At 36.5% G+C, this 18,058-nt stretch overlaps 1 protein-coding gene across 1 annotated transcript; it reads left to right on the forward strand.

The window, feature by feature from the left end:
• Nucleotides 1-9,902: 9,902 nt before the first annotated feature.
• Nucleotides 9,903-16,944, forward strand: RB195_000058 (uncharacterized protein; the record flags this gene model as incomplete). Its single annotated transcript, XM_064196191.1, has 12 exons — nucleotides 9,903-9,955; nucleotides 10,022-10,139; nucleotides 13,072-13,193; nucleotides 13,742-13,900; nucleotides 13,963-14,115; nucleotides 14,351-14,440; nucleotides 14,518-14,635; nucleotides 14,691-14,759; nucleotides 15,228-15,299; nucleotides 16,448-16,540; nucleotides 16,602-16,742; nucleotides 16,816-16,944. The coding sequence occupies 12 exons, from the start codon at nucleotides 9,903-9,905 to the stop codon at nucleotides 16,942-16,944; spliced, it is 1,317 nt and encodes a 438-aa protein (XP_064052072.1).
• Nucleotides 16,945-18,058: the final 1,114 nt, after the last annotated feature.

Below are 18,058 nucleotides of genomic sequence, written 5' to 3' on the forward strand. Positions count from 1 at the left end.
CTGGCCAAGCTCACTTTCATCTAATTATCCTAGAAAAGAGTGTGAGAAATGATTGTTCCCACGAGGTATATCAGATCGCTCCACCCTTGTGCATGTCCCTCGCTTCCCTCAGTAGCCGGGAGTAGCTCCCCGTGCATGACTGGCTGCTGAGGGGACCCCGTTGCTTCTCGACCGCTCGTGCATGGATGCGGCGAGTGTACAAGGGCATAGGTGCGATAGGGAGAAGCCGGACTCTCCTCAGGTGAAGGGGGTTTAGCTCATGGGGTGGGTGCAGCTCAAGTGGAGGGGGTCCTTTGGCAAGTGAAAAGGGTAATTTCGCCAAGCGTTTAAAAGTGGAGGAGGTCCCTTTCCCAACCGTTCAAAAGTGAAAGGGGTCAGAGCACCGGCTCAGACTATCGCATCTGTGCAGAAGGGTGTCGCATCCCGATTTACCTCGTGGGAGCAAGCACCGTTCCCTACGTCGTTTTTAGGACGATTAGGGGAAATAGAACAGGGCCACGTTCATATTCGTAATCTGCATTCCGAACCCTATGTGTTTCATCGGGTTTCCATAGTACGTCTATTTCGCAATACGCTGCCTTCAGCGCGATTTTTTCCGGAACCAAAATTGGGATGTGGAAGCAACAAAGAAAAAAAAAAGAAATGTGCATGGGAGAAGATGAACAAACATGAAGCACTACAAATAAATTAGGTAGTGAGGAAATATCGAAACTTTTATAAGTAAACGATATTTTGTTCATAAGAAGTGCATTTTGAAACCGAATTCACCTAAATAAGCATAAACAAAAACAGTAGGGGAAAAATAGACAGTGAACAGGCTAAAGAGGTGATAAGAGTGTCCCAGAGCTCATTAAGTAGTATTGACCCTTTTGACTACGTCGTCTATCTGGTAAACAAACAAGACGATTCAACAACATTTTTTAGAAATGGGTTTTTGTATAGGAGACAAATGTTAGTAACAGCATATTCCATCGGAAACTGATTGAAATTGACGGTATGGGGTTCATATCACCATGAATAGAGAGTGCTATGGGTTTAGTTCACAAATATGAGAGCGATCAGTTCTTCTTAGTTCTTCCTAGTAATCCAGAAAAGGCGTGAGAAACAACATTGACTGTATTAATCCTGCTTACGCAGCTTACTACGGGTCGTAGAACAATATCAATGCTTCTGCGATTGTATAGCTTGGTGAACTTCTGCTGCTTATTGGGAGCACACCACGAAACGGACGATGCCGGGATTATTCCAGGAAAGGATAGGGTTAGATGTGTAGACCACGAGAATGAGCGCAATTACTCTCGATTTCTAACTAATTCTTCCGAGACAAAGAGTGGGAAACGCCCTTGGTGATTAAATTTTAGGAAAAAAATGTGTGCGATTTCCCGTACAAGGGTTTATGGAAATTGCACGCCTTTTTCTGCACTGTTAATAGATTGAAGCATAGCGTATAGCTGCTTTCCGGAAATAAATTGAATAATTCGAAGTGGTTTTAGAGGAGGTGTACTCGTTTCCACCCATTCGGACCTTTGACAAGATTGAAGAATTGGAAATTCAAAAAAAAAAACACTATAAAGGTTTTCTGGGAAAGTCACTGCTTAATCTGTAAATAAAAGCCATCTCGGAAATGTATCTTCACGATGCTTTGGGTATTTGATTGCTTATTAATAGTGCATTTCCAAAAATTTTAACAAACCCGAGTGCTTGATTTTATGCGAGAGAAAGGAATGTGAATGAAGGGAATATCTAACTGTAGGTGCCCTCAGGGCTTACAATTAGACATGCACTTGCGGTTGTATCAGTCACGAAAAATCGGAAGCACATGGTATAGAAACAGAAAGGAAGAGTAAAGGGTAAGGAGTGAAAGAATATGGAACGAGAAAACAAACGCAGGTAACCAGAACTGCATCCATATTATTGAACTTAATTAAATCCATTTAATATGTTTACTAAAATTTTCGTTGTTGGCAACTATTGAGAACTCATATCTCAAGCAACTGTTATGTGTAATCAGAAAATCCGCTCGAGATGTTAGTTGATTTCTAAAAAGTGGTACAAAGCATAAGAAGTCGTACATCTTTTCTTGTTTTTTTTAGAGAGCCGTTAGATTTCAGAACTTTTGTGAAAAAATCAACCGTTTTCGAAGAAAAACCTGCTTTCTATCATACATTTATTATATTTAAAACGGCTTCGTTTGTCATAAACAGGAACACAAGCATACCTAATCGCCGTTCAAAATCGCAATAACAAGCAAATGAAAACAGTAATAAAACAGCAGAAATCTCAGCTCTCAATCTCAAAGTGGGAATGTGTACATACCATTTCTACTAGCCAATTATTGGCATGTAAGCACGAATAAAATCAGTGTTTTATTGCTACAAGACTGCTACATTGCATGGTTTGCTTTCTTGACAATAGTGAACTGATATCGATTCTCATTTAACAGAAAAAACCAACGATTTGCAAATTATCCAAAAATTGCCCTGAAGCTACTAAACATCGCATTAAAATGGTATAGGTATCTGAGTGTAAAGTGACTCGAGACGTCGTATTGTACATTAAAATACAAAATAATATTTTTTCCCTAAATATAATATGATATGAGCAAGCAGCACTTGATTTTCACCACATTCAAGAGGATCACAGAAGAATTCTATTCTATTTTCGCCAATCATCTTCTTCAAACCATAGTGGAGATGTTTGCTTTGAATATGGGAAATTCACCCTCAATACGGAATAGAATTAAGGTCATCAGGGTTCCGGTTGGCGTAATATATTACGAAGATGTACGACCCATCGCTCAAAATGAAAGGTATGATTCTCACAAGACCGAAGGAATATGTACCATTGGGTTGAGGAATAAAAATTGAAGGTTTTTGAATTTTAAAGACAAAAACAGAAATGAAAAGTATTTCTAGAATGCTATAAATCTTTTGATAGGGTGTTCCTCATTTTGTTCATATCTCTGAGTTGGAGCGTCAAGTTGACGGTACGGATAATCTTTTATACTCTCAGTTTTTTTTGCAATCAATCGAGGTGATAGAGTTACTGAAGCTGCTTGTAAGATTTGTGTCATGCATGGTGGTCATCGAGTAATGTATTAAAAAAATTAGAAAACAACAAAAAACAGAAAACAAGGAAAAAAGCGATGGGAGGGGTAGAAAAATCATTGAGCGAATAATCCGGGACAATTGGTGGATCAAGTTGTGATGCGTCTCCGAAGTCGCAATCTTCTGTTCTGAAGCGGGTAGCTTAGTACCTTTTTTGCTCCTTCTCCATACACGACAAGAATCCCAGCTTCTTCAGGTTATCGTCTCAATTAAATTTAAAAAAATATAATTAATAATTCTGACCTCTATTAATGTGGAGTCTCAAAAAAAACACTGAAGTCAGTGTTTTTTTTTGAGACTTCACATTAATGGTCTGAGAAAAAAAACAAGATTTAAAAGTAAAGGATAGAGTCGCTGATGTATCAATCCACTTCGGATGCGCCAACTCGTTTTACTGAAATCCGTAATCGTTAAGATTTTGGAACGCGTGTTGGCCTATACAATGATTTGGCAGTAGATCAGTGAAGTCAGTGTTTACATCCACCCAGAGAAGTCTGATACCAATCTATCGACCCTAGAGGGGGTTATTGCTTGGCTGGCACTAGGGCGATATTGAACCATCGACCGTGCAGCCTCAACGGACCTCTTACCGACTGTTTTACGCCCGCGCGTTCTAAGTAAATGTGTAAGGAAAATTAGCATTTTTCTGCGATTCCGCTGAGATGGATGTATTTTTTAATACTAAATGTAAATATGAATGTAGGCGAACGTAAACTGGGTTTATTACACTAATTCAACATAACTGAGAAATAAAACTTTAGATCGATGAAGCAGTAAAAGCGACGGTAACAAATAGCTAGTTGCAACCAACGTCTCTTCGTTGTTTGACTGTCCAATTGCATTTCAGATATATGTCATTATTAAAGGGAAATTAACAAACTTCACCCAATCAACTGTTTCCGCAAAATTGTCACAACAGATTATGTCGGTAAATTGCAGAAATAAATAGTTTTTCTTTTATGTGGTTGGCTGTAGCTGACGAATTCGGCGAAGAGGTGTGAACGAAGATTTCTTCTCTGTCAGGAAGCAATGAGAAAAACTTTCTCTATTCCTTGTATTCTATGTGAATTGATAGCGTATGAACAGATTACTACAGTGAAATTGTCGTCAGACCATTAGTGCAAGATCACTTGGTAAGACCAGGCAAGAAATTTTCATAATAACTTTTTTCCCTCAATTTTCCATAATTTTTTTTCTACTTTTAATAAAGGTTTCACATCATAGCTAATCACTTGTTACTACTCGTGATGTTGCCGAAAAACTCATCGTCGGCCGTCGTTCTCCATTTAGGGCAAACCGGAAATAAAGAACAAGGTTGAGAGATGTTTGCGACATTCACTGAACAGAATACAAAAAAGTCCGCTGCTGCTGTTGTCCGTTAAACTTCTTGGATTCTGGTGCGACTACATGCCCTTAAAAAACGATAGAACGATAGAATCTACCGGAAATGTGATGTTATTTATGTGAAATGAAATCTCCAAAGAATTGTGTCACATCACTACAGTAAACGCTGCAAAAGAAGAAAACCGATGGAAACAAAACTGTCTCACCCACTACGTCGTACCTTTGGCACCATTTATTCGAGTTCGTCCGACATTTTTTTCAAAGAAAGCTGCTCCGCTGACCATGAGCGTCAAAAATATTTCAATCTTCAGAAATAAATAATTCAACAATACTTACTTTGTCGCCTTCAGCGCTTTAAAGTGGAAATTGTTTTGAGTACAAACAAACAACTTTGTTTCGCTTCGGCTAAATAGTGTTGGCGTATTCTATTTCTTCTTTTAATGTATTGTGTAAAATTGGTGTTATTTATACATCAACATAGTACCTCTAATTCATATAACCCTCACAATTTCATTAATACTGGAAAAATTAAGCGCTTTTTCTATTTTGAAAACTTTTGCATCCTAAAATAACGCGAAATGAGAGATGGTTGGTTGTTAGCAGCATCATTTGATGGAGCATAAAGTGCAATTAGAATGGATAAATGCAAAAACTATTTCTGTCATAGTAGGACTTGTTTGACTATTTTCAATTTAAATTTACAAGAATTGACAAAAAAATATATCAATATGAGTGATATAATAATAATATAAAAACAAAAATAAATAAATAAAGATAAACATAAAAACGGCATCAATCTAACATTCTAATGAGCCAAAAGAATGAGAACTGAACGCATAAGCCTGTGATCGACCAGCTGTTCTGTTAAAGGCTACGTGTCATGGAACTGGGATATGAATAAATATGATTAGGTTCAATTCTTTTTAGTAATCCAGAAGAAGTGTGTGAAATGTATGCCGGGGCGTTGATTTCATTTCCCCAACGATGCAACCTGCTACCAGTTAGAAATCGGTCAACTCTTTCCTCGTCCAACGTCCGGTTTGTCCAGTTAAAATACATAAACAAAAAAAGCACCATAAGCCGAGCAAAAAGCAATTTCGCAGAAGTGATGCGTTTTAGCCCCGTTCTACCACCGATAATGATTTGTGTTGTGTTATTGGGGACGTGGGATCACACAAGTAAAGTTTCAGACGTTTTTTTTTTCGGAATAACTAGGCCTATGGGAGGAATTAGGTGTCGTCACCCTAAAACTCTCATCTAGACCCCCACCGCTTTTTTTTCGTGGCATTAAAATCCATATTGTACTCGACTTTCCAGTTTTATGGTTCGAAACCAACGTAGGTAAACGCAATGATTGCTGTAAAAAAAACCATGGAGGCGTAACGTTCGGCGAACGACAGTATCGTATGAAGTTCAAGATTGATAAGGCCGCATATCCTATTGCATCTCGTCTCGTTCTCTCATCAATGACGCTCTCCCCAACTTCCTTGTTTTTTAGCTACGAGATTCTCATGGATTGATTCGGAATTACTACTTTTTTCGGTATCATTGCGAGATAATGATAGTATGGATCCAACAATTATGTAGCTGAATTTTGCCTTCTACTCAACATCTCCTGTTTTACATTCATTTTGGACGTTTCTAGGGTCAGCTTATTTCTTATCATTCAGAGTTCTGCAGAAATTCTCAAAATGAAAAATATTTTTTAAACAAGTGGAGGATTAATTGCGATTTGATGCGAAAATATAATGCAGATTGTGTATTCGCATTACATTGATTACAAGTCAAAATGTATTGCAATTATTTGTCCAATTCTTTGAAATAGTGTTTGAAATTTTGTTAAATTCAGTAACAGGGCATCAGCGATGCCAAACTTTCAATAGTGCTTGATTTTATTGCACTCCAACCGCTTCTCCAAACACTTTTGAAATGATGGATGGCTGGTCATTATTAGGTCATAAAAAAACATGCTTAGTAGCCCAGATTTCTACACTAATGAATCAACATTTTTTTTTCACCCCGATGTATAACATATTTAATTGGTTTTTCCGGAAGATTGCGTTGATTCTGTGCGTACAGCTGTGAAAAAACACTCTGTATGCTACAGTATATATAGCACTTCTTAAGTGCTAGTGTCATTGTCTGAAGAAAGAATCTCACACCATTTCCATCCATATGTTTCCGTTGAAACCAGAAAAAAATGACATCATTATCATATTCCGGAAAACCTCGAAAATGATTTCAATCTCTGCGTGGTGCGTGTTTAGTCATAAATTATACAGCAAATAGTTCTTCCACCAAGTACTTTCGAAACTTCCAAAACCATCAATAAACGAAAATTTGATGCATACATATTTGTGGAACAACAGCAAAACAAATCCAATTGATCGAACCAAAACAAAAAGAAATTGAGTATATGTAGTCTTTCATTCGCTTACGTAACGACTCGTTTTGGTTTGAGATTAACGATATCTCTAAGGATAGCTAGCTCTTTTTTAAGACCTGGATTTCAAGAAAAACATTACCTATGATCTTTGTCCTGTTATTTCCCAATATATTTTTAGAAGGTAGAAGTAGTTAGGTTAGGTTAGGAGAAAGAGTTCATCTTAGCGATGTTTTTATGCTGTTTTGATTTAGTTCTGTGAGTTTTATTGATCAATTCGGTGACGATTTTAACATTTTCACATTTCGCCGGAACTAGTCGCAATTAGGGCGGAGAATTAGGCAAAAATGATAGTGCAATTACATCCAATTATTTATGTTGTCACTTTTAGACAAGCTCAAATCACCACAAAGTAAAACAATTCATTACAGCGGACACATCATATGGTGTGAATATGTGATCGTTGAGCTTTGAATAGTTGCTCATCGAAGATCGTCATATCGATTCGTATCGACTACATCAGTTAAAAGTGCATCGTAGTTATGAACAATCGTCAAACTCTTTCTGCATTCTTTAAAAACAGCGCTGTAATACCCATGTACGTACATAGATTGTTATCGATTTGGACGAATTATGATTTCTCAATAGTTATTCTTCAAGATTCCCTGCTTCTTTTTTTAAAACGTTTCCCAGTACTTATGGGTTTATTATTTTTGAATAATATTGCAATTATATTATTATTTTACAATTATGAAAAATTATAAAACACCAAGACCAAGGACCAAGAAAATGAAAACATAGACCGCGCCAGATATACAAAAGGACTCTGTTGTCAATGGGCTAAGAGATGGTGGTGTAGACAATAGAACAGGTTAAAGAATTCGCAAAAATTACTCTTATATTATATTTATACTATTATTATAATATTATATTTATACTATTATATTACTTACTTAGATACTTATATTATAAAATACCAAATAATAAGCTATCCTTTTTTTTTGTTTCTGAGAATGCAACGTTATGGCGTGAATAAACTCTTTTCCTATACATTAACTCTTCAACTTATTTACTTATTTGAATTAAAAAAATACTCTTCGACGGAAAACGACCATTTTTGACTTGAGATCACACAAAGCGCTTTAACTCTCGCTCTCTTTCTGGCATCAGCTAAGTATAATCTTCTATTAACTTTTTTCGGGGAGAAATGCAGCAGTTGCGGGTGTGATCACACATGCCATTAATTTCCCATTATAAATACATACACCAGTCTGAAAGTCCGGCTAAAGCCGGACGTCAGACTTTCTGTGGTGTTCGCTTCGCTCCCCTTCATTGATCAACGAAAATCAATATTAGTGCTCTTTTCTGTGAAATTAGAATTGTGTATCTCTAACAATATTTCTTCATCTTTTTTTATCGTAATAAAGGTGAAAGATCTCATAGTTTTCTTTCTAACCGCTTCAGTTCTGCATTTGGAGAATATTCAAACTTCAGCTTCAGACACTCCGTCGATACCAATATAATGTAGACACAATTTGGAAGTATTACTGAAAATTTGGGTTTTCCTCCTGAGCACAGAATGACGTGAAAGACGTCATTCTACTGATAAAGATAACGTTCTACGTCAGATCATGTAAGGTGATCGCTACTATTTAAGCAGCCGTTTGAATGCGAGTTTCCACTTTCTGAGGAAAGTATGCTACCAACTTGAGGCGAACGGAGAAGGAAATGGACACGTGGAGGAGTCATAAAGGTGAAAGGGAACGCGCCCGGTGGCCACAGCTATGAAACATCCCATTTGTCTTTTGCGATATGCATGCGAAGTCATTGCGCACCATTTCGATACCACGGGACCCGTCGTCCCCCTCTCCCTTGCACTTTTACACAGAACAACCTCCCATTTGTTCAATTTGGCGCTGTATCATAGCTAGCCTCCACAATCAGGTTCGGTGTGAAACCCGGAAGGCCTCCACATCCGGGTTTTCTTTTCACTGCAGCCTTTTGTTTACACTCTGTCCGTTCACCTAAAGAGAAATCAAAATGTGGTATTTCACTCTGTGCACAAATGGTCTGTTTTTGGAATAGTCTTATATCAATTACAGTTTTTCACCTTCTGAACAGTTTGCTTGATGTTGTTGAAATAATAAGAAATTAAAATGATTTTTTTACTACTTTAACGCCCGTTAATGAAAGAACTCAATAAAAGAAGATTAGATGGTTTCGGTTGTCTGCAAGCAGCGTACAAATGTGGTCTTTCGAGAACCGCAATTGGATGTGGAAATAACAATAGTAAATAGTTCTGTTTTTTTGTGATTAAGTAAATAGCACAATCGATGAAATTCCTGATGAAATTCAGGCTTAATTTCACAGCTATAACGCAGTGTAAGTTTATCTCAACACTAAACATTAGAGTCTAGTAAGCGAAACACATTTTCAAGCCAGTTCTGCTCGGAAGGGACATCGAATCAAATGACGTCGAAACCAGTTTGTTGACTGGTGATCAAATCGCTAATGGTAACTATCATCCATTTTGTAGGAGATGATCACATGAGCTCTTTGTTGACAAACAACACAAATGTCCACAAATAGGTGAATTGTTCGCTGACTTACTGCAAAACTTCTGTCATTGCTGTATGGACTCATTCGCTTACATTTTTTTTTGCCCAAGATTTCTCCTTTTCTTAGACATAAATTAGGTAAAATTTGACATTAAAGAAGAAGATAATCACTTCTTTTCCTTCAAGACCTTTTCTACACGCTCACTCCTGAAGTTTTCTCAATTTCTTACTCTTCTAATTTTTGTAAAGAAATCTTCACATCTTCCAGAACAGCTCTTTACTAACACATGAACAATCATATTTTAACAATCCTCTGCTCATTCCTTTTTAATACTTTTTTAATAGTAGTAGTGATAATAGTTCCAATTAATAATAAATTTTAATAGTACAATTCTTTTTTAGTTTCCTTTCCCCTTCTTACTTCATTCCTTCAGATTAAATTTTTTTCTTCTTTGATGGAACGATCTTAACCAAACTTTGCATTTTTTAGCTTCTCTATTTTAAGGAGACATGGGAGCGTCTGAACAAAAATATGCAGCTGTTCGGAATATGATTTCTTTTTGGTGAGCTTCTCAGAGATGTGGAGTTACTTCAAAAAAATAATGGTGATTTAAAAAGTGCTAATGAAGGATATTCGGAATGTGCAACAACTTCGCCTATAGCGTAATGCTTGGCGCTGCTCAGGATATTCTAAAGAGAAGTTCGGGAAGTGCAGTCAATGAAGGAAATTCCACTGATCATTGTGTGGTGTGTTCATTTTCGGTTTTTTCAATAGTTTATTTCTATGGTTATAGAAAAATCCAAAAAAAAATTTAAGGAAATATCCAAATATGTTAGCACGAGAATGCCTTCATTCTCTATTTCTATGCTATCTGCCATAAGTAGCTTATTCCAGTTGTTCTGTGTACCACAAAATTGTAGATGATACAAGTAATGTAACTGTTTCAGAGTCATGTTTTAGTATTTCCGTTTACTAAAGTAACCTGGAAATTTTATTCTCCAATCCGTGACCAATTATCATTATAAATCCCAGTAAGGAAGAGCTGTAATCTGTAGTTTTCGTGAATAACCGTTAATTTCCCTTTCCGTTCTTGGTTGAAAATGTCATCAGCGTATAACTTTAGTTTTTTTGTTTTTTGAAAAATTCTACACAATGTGTTTGTTCATTTATCTTTCTTTGAAATTATTTACTTTGCGCGCTTGTATAGTCTTCGCATTTGAACCCTCAGCCAAACGAAGAACATTTCTAAACAATCCTTTTTTATTTTGCAGAGGTCAGCTCGTATTCATAAAAAACACAACTTTGTACTGTTGTTTCTGTCGAACATGCACTAAATTGCTTAGTTCTTCCTACAGAAACGGAAGGCAACCAAAGCTGTGTATGTGGCATCCACACGTAATGGTTGTCCAGGAATTAAATTAGAAATCAGGTGTGTAATCCAAAAATTTTTTAGGAACGTATCAGGCACACAGTTCCCCTAATTTCATTAAAAATGAGTACGGTTTGCCAAAACACATTTTCCTTTTTCTCAAAATTCTGTGAGTTTTTGCCTTCCAGAATCATGTGCGATTGAATTTGACAACAATCTTTCCAGAAAAATGAGTGTAGAAGCGCGACACATTATTCCGCAATGAAACCATAAAAAGATCTGACCCAACCTTCGCAAATGAATTGGAATGTGGTTGCGAACCTTTATAGATTCAAAATGTACTCGAGGAAAGAACTACTAACATTTTGGGTATTTTAGAACCAAGGATTTGTTTGTGATTATTCGAAGTTCATCGTATCCATAATCAAGGGAACAATGCTGCATAACATTTCAGTTTTAAGTTCATCGAGACCTATTTCAATCGAACAACGAATGGTCAGAGTTCAAAATTAACGACCTGAACAAATCAAAAACCTTCACAATGAAAATATTGACACAAAATGACGAATGGATACCATGTGGCTAGCCATCTTATCAACAGTGCACCTACGCGATCACTGGACCTATTCGAAACAACTATAGAAAATGATTTGTAAATAGTATCTGTTTTCGCTATTTTCGTTTCTATTTCGTTCGCTTCGACAAAACCAGGAGAAATAAACATTGGAAAATTTCCAGTTGTGGTGGGATGAGATGGAGTCTTCTCATGGTTCTCACTACACTCACTGTATTCTTCCGAATATAAATTTCCTGAACACTGCTCCAAAAAAAGAGAAGATTGATCAGGTCGTGATTCCATACGAAGCAGCTAACTAGTAATGATTTCTGGTGAACAGCAAAACATATAGGACTTGTTGGTTATTTTGATGATTTTTTTTTTCAAGATTTTTGACTTTTTTCAAGACAATAGAGTAAAATTTTTGCAGTATTCAGATCAAATTGGTCACTGGGTTTAGCTGCCGTAAACTTTTTAAAAATGATTTTGATCAAATCATACTTTCTCTGCTGAATTATTGAGTTTTTTTTCTAAAAGTGAAACGGAAACTTCATTTCCAGATTCCCTTCGCATGAGTACTTACAAAGATCTAGAGTCTATGCGAATTTGAGGTTTTTCCTCTAATGTCGTCATCTTTTACGTTTTTTTTCTTATCGGGATGATAAATCAGACGGAATTCAATCATTATCATGAAAAAAGACTATTTTTTCTATTAAAAGCACCACTTTGTGTCAATATTTTCGTTGCCGAGATTTTTGTTTTGTTCAAGTGATTGACTTTGAACCGAACCCCGTTCAGTATTCAATGGAATTAGGGAGTTAAAAAACTGAATAGTGAAATGCTGTAGATGTGTATTATTGTTGTTTACAATTTTGAAAAAAAAATGCCGAAGAGCACTTCTCAAAGATTTTTGCTTCTCAAATTTTTCAAAAGAGCAAAAATAATGATTCCCTTCCTGATTTTATAGCTGTCTGAGCTTGTAACTTGTCACTTTACTACGAAAGCAGTTGTTAATTCATCGGAGGAAAAAAAAATGATGTGGACCCAGAGACCCTTGCAACACTCAGGAGAAAAAAACAAAATTTTTCAAAATGTTTGGAAGGGTAGGTATGATTTGGCTTTCGGTATTCTTGTTTTACCATGCTAGGAATGATGTCAAAATAGAAAATTTCATAGAATTCCTTCAAGTTGACCCTTTAAATTTGTACTAAACCTATTTCTATTCAACAGCATCTATTTAATACCTGGACGAGGATTGCGTGAGAAAATTGACACTCAGCAGGAGATTCGACTGAAAATGAAAGTGGATTGAGTTGTACTCAAACACCCTACCCTATAGAATATCAGTTTTCGTGACTGAGCGCGGGTAACATTGCATATATTTAATTATTAATTAATTTTCATATATTTAATTATTATTCGAATTTACTAGGGAGAAAAGTGAACACAAAAGGTATGAAGTCGATAGCGTTACTGTACACCCTAAGAGAATTATTGATGTGATTGTTATTGCACTCATAACGATCGTTTTTGTAAACAATCCCTAGTGCAAGTTTAGTGAGTTGAATTAACGTCGTCTTGATAAGATAAAATAAAATAACTAATAATTAAATAAATAAAGAACGTTCTACGTATTAAATCCAACGTATAAACTCTTGAACTAGAGAATATCAATGAAGCAGAGAAGTATCGTTTGCAAAAAAATCCAGGGTAGGTAACAGATTCATTGATATTCTTCCTCTTGCATTTTCAGGAAGAAATCACATTTCGTGACTGCGCACCTGCGTCAGCTGGAGTGGTTTTACTGTGTAATATTATACCATGTCTGATAGTGAAGCTGTTCTGTCCGTTTTTTATGCATCACATACCGTATGCGTAAGTTTTAATGTATCTTCAAATAGTGTACCTAAGGTCCTTCTTAAAATCAGACCTTTACTCGCGCTCCAAACTGCAGAATGCACGTGAACCTATCCTGTTTATCTCAGACAACGGGTATCTACATATGGTGTGCACACAGGTTTGTGGCAACATAATCAAACACCTATATATCACATCGCCACAAGATTATGAAGGTTGCTGTCATCATATAAACTGGTTCTGTTAAATTTGCGACAAAAGCAATATGTTCGGAAATACTATAGTTTATCAGGTTTCTAACCTATTGCAAGGTTGGAAGAACGGTAGAAGAGTAGGGCCATGACTGTACAAATCGGACGGTTTTAATGCAGATAAGAACTCCCTTTCACAGATGAAAACACATAGGGGGATGGGGGGTGGGAAGGGTCGTTAGGTCTGTTGTGGGTGCTAAAAAGCGGGAAAATGGTGTGAGACGAGAGGGATAAGTCCACTATTACGCGAAAGTGCAGAAACTTTACTTCATTCTACTTCCAGTAAATTGTTTACAAGAAATTTTCTTATTTCAGAGTTCGACATCTCATTATTTGCGTGGCTCAAACTGCTTCGCTGTTAGTGACAGCATTTGCGAACTCAGTGCCGGAAGCCCTTTGCGGTGTGTTGCTTGCATCGTTCTCATGTGGTTTCGGTGAAACAACCTATCTGGGTTTATCCAGCCATTATTCGAAGTGAGTTTAAAAGTTCGATGCGTCGCCTGTCAATCATCAATCATTATTCATTGTATGCGCAGAAATACAATTTCGACATGGTCCTCTGGATCTGGTATGGCTGGTTTTGCTGGTACATTTTCTTATGCAGCGCTAACTGATGTGAATCTTCTCGGATTAACACCAACAAATGCTATGCTGGTTATGCTCATCGTACCGATCTCATTTACGTTCTCGTGAGTTTTTTTCATAGGAGATAAAACCATGGGTGATGGCTAGGCTAAGAATAAGCACCTTGTGGAAGCACCAGCTTCTCTTTAACTTTTAACCGTATGTGTTTGAAATTAAAACAAAGTCGTAGAAGTTACTTTTTAAAAATTCTCTGTCACAAATGTTTAGTAAAAATGCAACTACATAGAACTTGATGCTGGAAAAATTCTCAGCTTTTTTCTAAATGTTTCTTACATTTAGTTATTACTGTCTTTTGGTACGTGCTCCTACTGTACCTGCTATTAGTGCATTTAAACCGTCCACATGGTTAGATCTGTCTACGCCTTATAAGTGAGTTCTTCTTATTTTGAGCAGCTAATTCATACCTATACCTCCACGATGGTTCTCCCTTCATGTACCTGATTCAGGCGAGATATTGAGAAGTCTGACACGTGCTCTGATGTTGAGGTGAAAGGAGCGATGGAGAAGGAAGCGAAGGTAGACGCCCAGAATAGACCATTCGATGAGCAACTCATTGTTATTAAGGTTAGACGTTATTTCTACTATGCCTAGAAGCAATTTCATCACATTTTCTTTTTAGGGCCTAATGAAATACATGATTCCCTTCGGGACCGTCTACTTCATGCAGTATTTCATTAAGCAGGGACTTGTAAGTATTATTATTATTCATAATAATAGGGAAATTCCTATTGAATATATTTTCTTACCGTTGAAAATCTGTCAGTTCGGCGGGGGAATCATGCGCAATGCTTTTCGTCCTCAGTTAGAAACTTTTGCTTAACAATTTGTATTTTTTGGAAAACTGTTGCTCAATTAAAGTTGAACTAATACGTTTTCCACACTATAGGCGCTGAAAATAATGTTTTCTTGGAAGAAACAAATTCGTACACCTTAGTCTAACGAACCTCTCAACGGATCTAATGTCACCTTGAGATGATCCGAGCCCATCCTCGATAAAAAATAAAGCGGTGGAGAGCTCGCATCCGCCAACTTGACTACGTCCTAGCGTCCCAGAAAAGAAATAATGAAATTAGAAAATAAAAAATAAAATAATAAAGAACTGTAAAGGCATCTTTTGTGTTTGTCATGCATAAAGATGTGAAGTTTCTATTTCTAGATCGAAATGGTTGTCTTTGACTGTTCTCATGGTTTTCACACCAGTCCAGCTTCTCAATACCGATGGTATCAGGTATGCGTTATGAACTCTATAAAAAGGTGTTCTTCTGAAATTTAAGAAAAAAAAACTATAAAAAAAAACTCTAACTTCTAAACTTCTATCCTTGTGAAAAAAAAATTGAAACTTAAGTGAAAAAACATTTACATCGATGAAAAGCAGTAAAAAGTTTGCTTTTTTTTAAAGAGTTTATAAGATAATAGGTATGAAAAACGTGGCGAACAACAAATTCACAGGAATTTCACTAGTTTTACCATTTTTTTTGTTACCAATTCTTGAGCAAAGAATTATTTTCTAGAGTTTAGGTAAAATTTCGACTCATTTTCTGCTGTTTTTGTTTTTCAATTGAGAATAACCTATTTTTCTCCCTCACATCTACACTTTGTCCACAGGGCAGCTGGAATTAATTGACCTCTTTTCCCGCCAACAGGCACTTCCTCAGATTTTCTGAGTAGAGAAACACACTTGTTAGTGATTTTTCTGGCTACCCTTTTATATACTGGAAACAAGACGTCATTTTATGCACAAATTTTTGCGAAACCTTGTAAAATGCAATACAAGCTGCAACATATGCTTTATAGGAATTCTTGAGGAAGGGATTCTCGACGTAACGCGGAACTAAACCTGTGAGAATAAATCTTATGCCCGAGTTTTCACTCTTTCCTGGTGTTCCATCATTCTTCTGTTATCATTTTAGGTTTTTTGCTGGTTTCCTGGAGCCATTTCGTTTCCAACGTTGCGAATATCATTGCCTGAATAAGATTGTAAAGTAATGTAAAGTTAAAATGTTTTTGACATCGAAGTGTAATGTAAAGTAAAAATGTTATTATTGTAGAAATGATATCATGGATAGAGGAGAACTTTATTTTGGCTGAAGCACAAGCTAAATCAAACATATACTCGTTTATATCACTTTGGGGTTATCCATAATGCGGAAAAAAATTTGCAAATTAAATTATTATCATTACAAAACAATTTAAAAAATAAAAATAAATAAATAAAAATAAAAAAAGATAAAAAACGGTATACAACAAACATACGCGCATAACTTAGTTGTTAGAGTAAACGTATGTAGCAGTACTGCATAGCAAATTTCCATATCACTTCTGAAAAAGACGGATTATTCCCGTATTGTGACTCCTTAATATATAATACAAATTAAGGTATTCTACCATATTGGAGTGTTCCTCTCTCGCTCCTCCATCAATATCATCAAGCTCAACCTGCTCTGCATTTCGCTCACCGCCGTCATTCAGGTTCAGAAGATTGTATATTTCCGGATTCTCTTGAGAGCCATTTTTCATCCACGAATTTCAGACCTCATTCGCTGTTCTCCTTTTCGCCACCGCAATCTATGCCTTCATTCCTCACGTTCTGATTATTTGCGTTCTAATGTTTGTTGTTGGTTTTGTAGGCGGATGTAACTACGCTAATACATTCTATCATATCCACAAAAAAGTAAGATTTGTCCCTAGGTGTCAAAATAATCTCTCGATGGAACGAATTTCTTGATCAACATGACCTACTTCAGGTGGATCCAACAATTCGGGAATTTGCTCTGTCTACGGTCACTTTTGCTGACACTATCGGAATTCTTGCGGCGGCTGTTGCTGCAATTCCAGTACACAACTGGATTTGTGCGATGCAATGGTATGGATAGGATTTTCGAATACTTTCATGTCATCTTTGCTCTAGTTAGCCGGTCTTTGCAACAAAAATAGGACCAACCTTCTTCATATCTTGAAATTATGACGACTGTTGAGTGGACCTCTATGACAAATTTGCTTGACTGCGGCCCATCTCCAACCGATTATGTGTGTGTGTTCCATTTAACTCTTGCAATTTCTTTCTTTCGATGTTTCTGGTTTCGAATCCGACCATTGTTTTATTGTGAGCTTTCATGATTTTTCTTAATTCCTACTTTATGTACATATGTATGACCTATTGTCTTCACACAAATGCATATTTTTGCATTATTGAGTAAAATTTTCATATTTGCTAACGAGTCAAGTAATTTAAGTACGCGTAGACTGGGCAGGGAACATCCTAGCTGCTGTCTGATTTCCACACACATGTTTTTTTTTACGAAGAAAGTCTTACTGGCACTACACAAATGCTGCCGAAAGCATATCACAAAACTGACAATTTTGGGACCTTTGGAAGCAAATATAGAGTTCGGATTACGAGTATGGGTGTGGCCCCACTCACATCCGATAGGAATCATGGATATTCAATTTTCGAGTGAGGAAAGACTAGAGGAAACCCCTGATCAAAACAAAAAAAAAGCCTAGAAGTGAACCTTCGGTAACGGTCATAGAATGGAGAAAATGAAGCAAAACTGAATTAACAATTTCAAAATCTGGTAATGATGGGAAAACAGTTAAATTATTTCTAGTTATCCAGGAGGAAGAGGCAAAAAGCTGTTTTGTCGCATTATTATTATCATTATTATTATTATCATTATTATTATTATCATTATTATTATTATTATCAATATTATTTTGAAAACTACACAGCTTCCTAGAGTACCGTATTTTCCAAAAATATTTCTGTCAAGGTTGGACCAATAAAGCTGAAAGAGGTGAAATGGTTTTTCGAGAGGTTTTTTGGATTGTCTACGTGGTTTCCAAAAAGCATGGAAAACGGTTTCAGCCTTAGTTTCAGGCAGGCAAATGTGCCTCCATAGAAGCCTCTCAATAAAAGCCTTTTTCGAGAATAGCGTGGAAAATTCGATGAACTCGGAGGAAGATAACATGTGCGCAGATGGGTTTGAA

This window comes from Necator americanus, chromosome IV (assembly GCF_031761385.1).
Source record: "Necator americanus strain Aroian chromosome IV, whole genome shotgun sequence".
Lineage (NCBI taxonomy): Eukaryota > Metazoa > Nematoda > Chromadorea > Rhabditida > Ancylostomatidae > Necator > Necator americanus.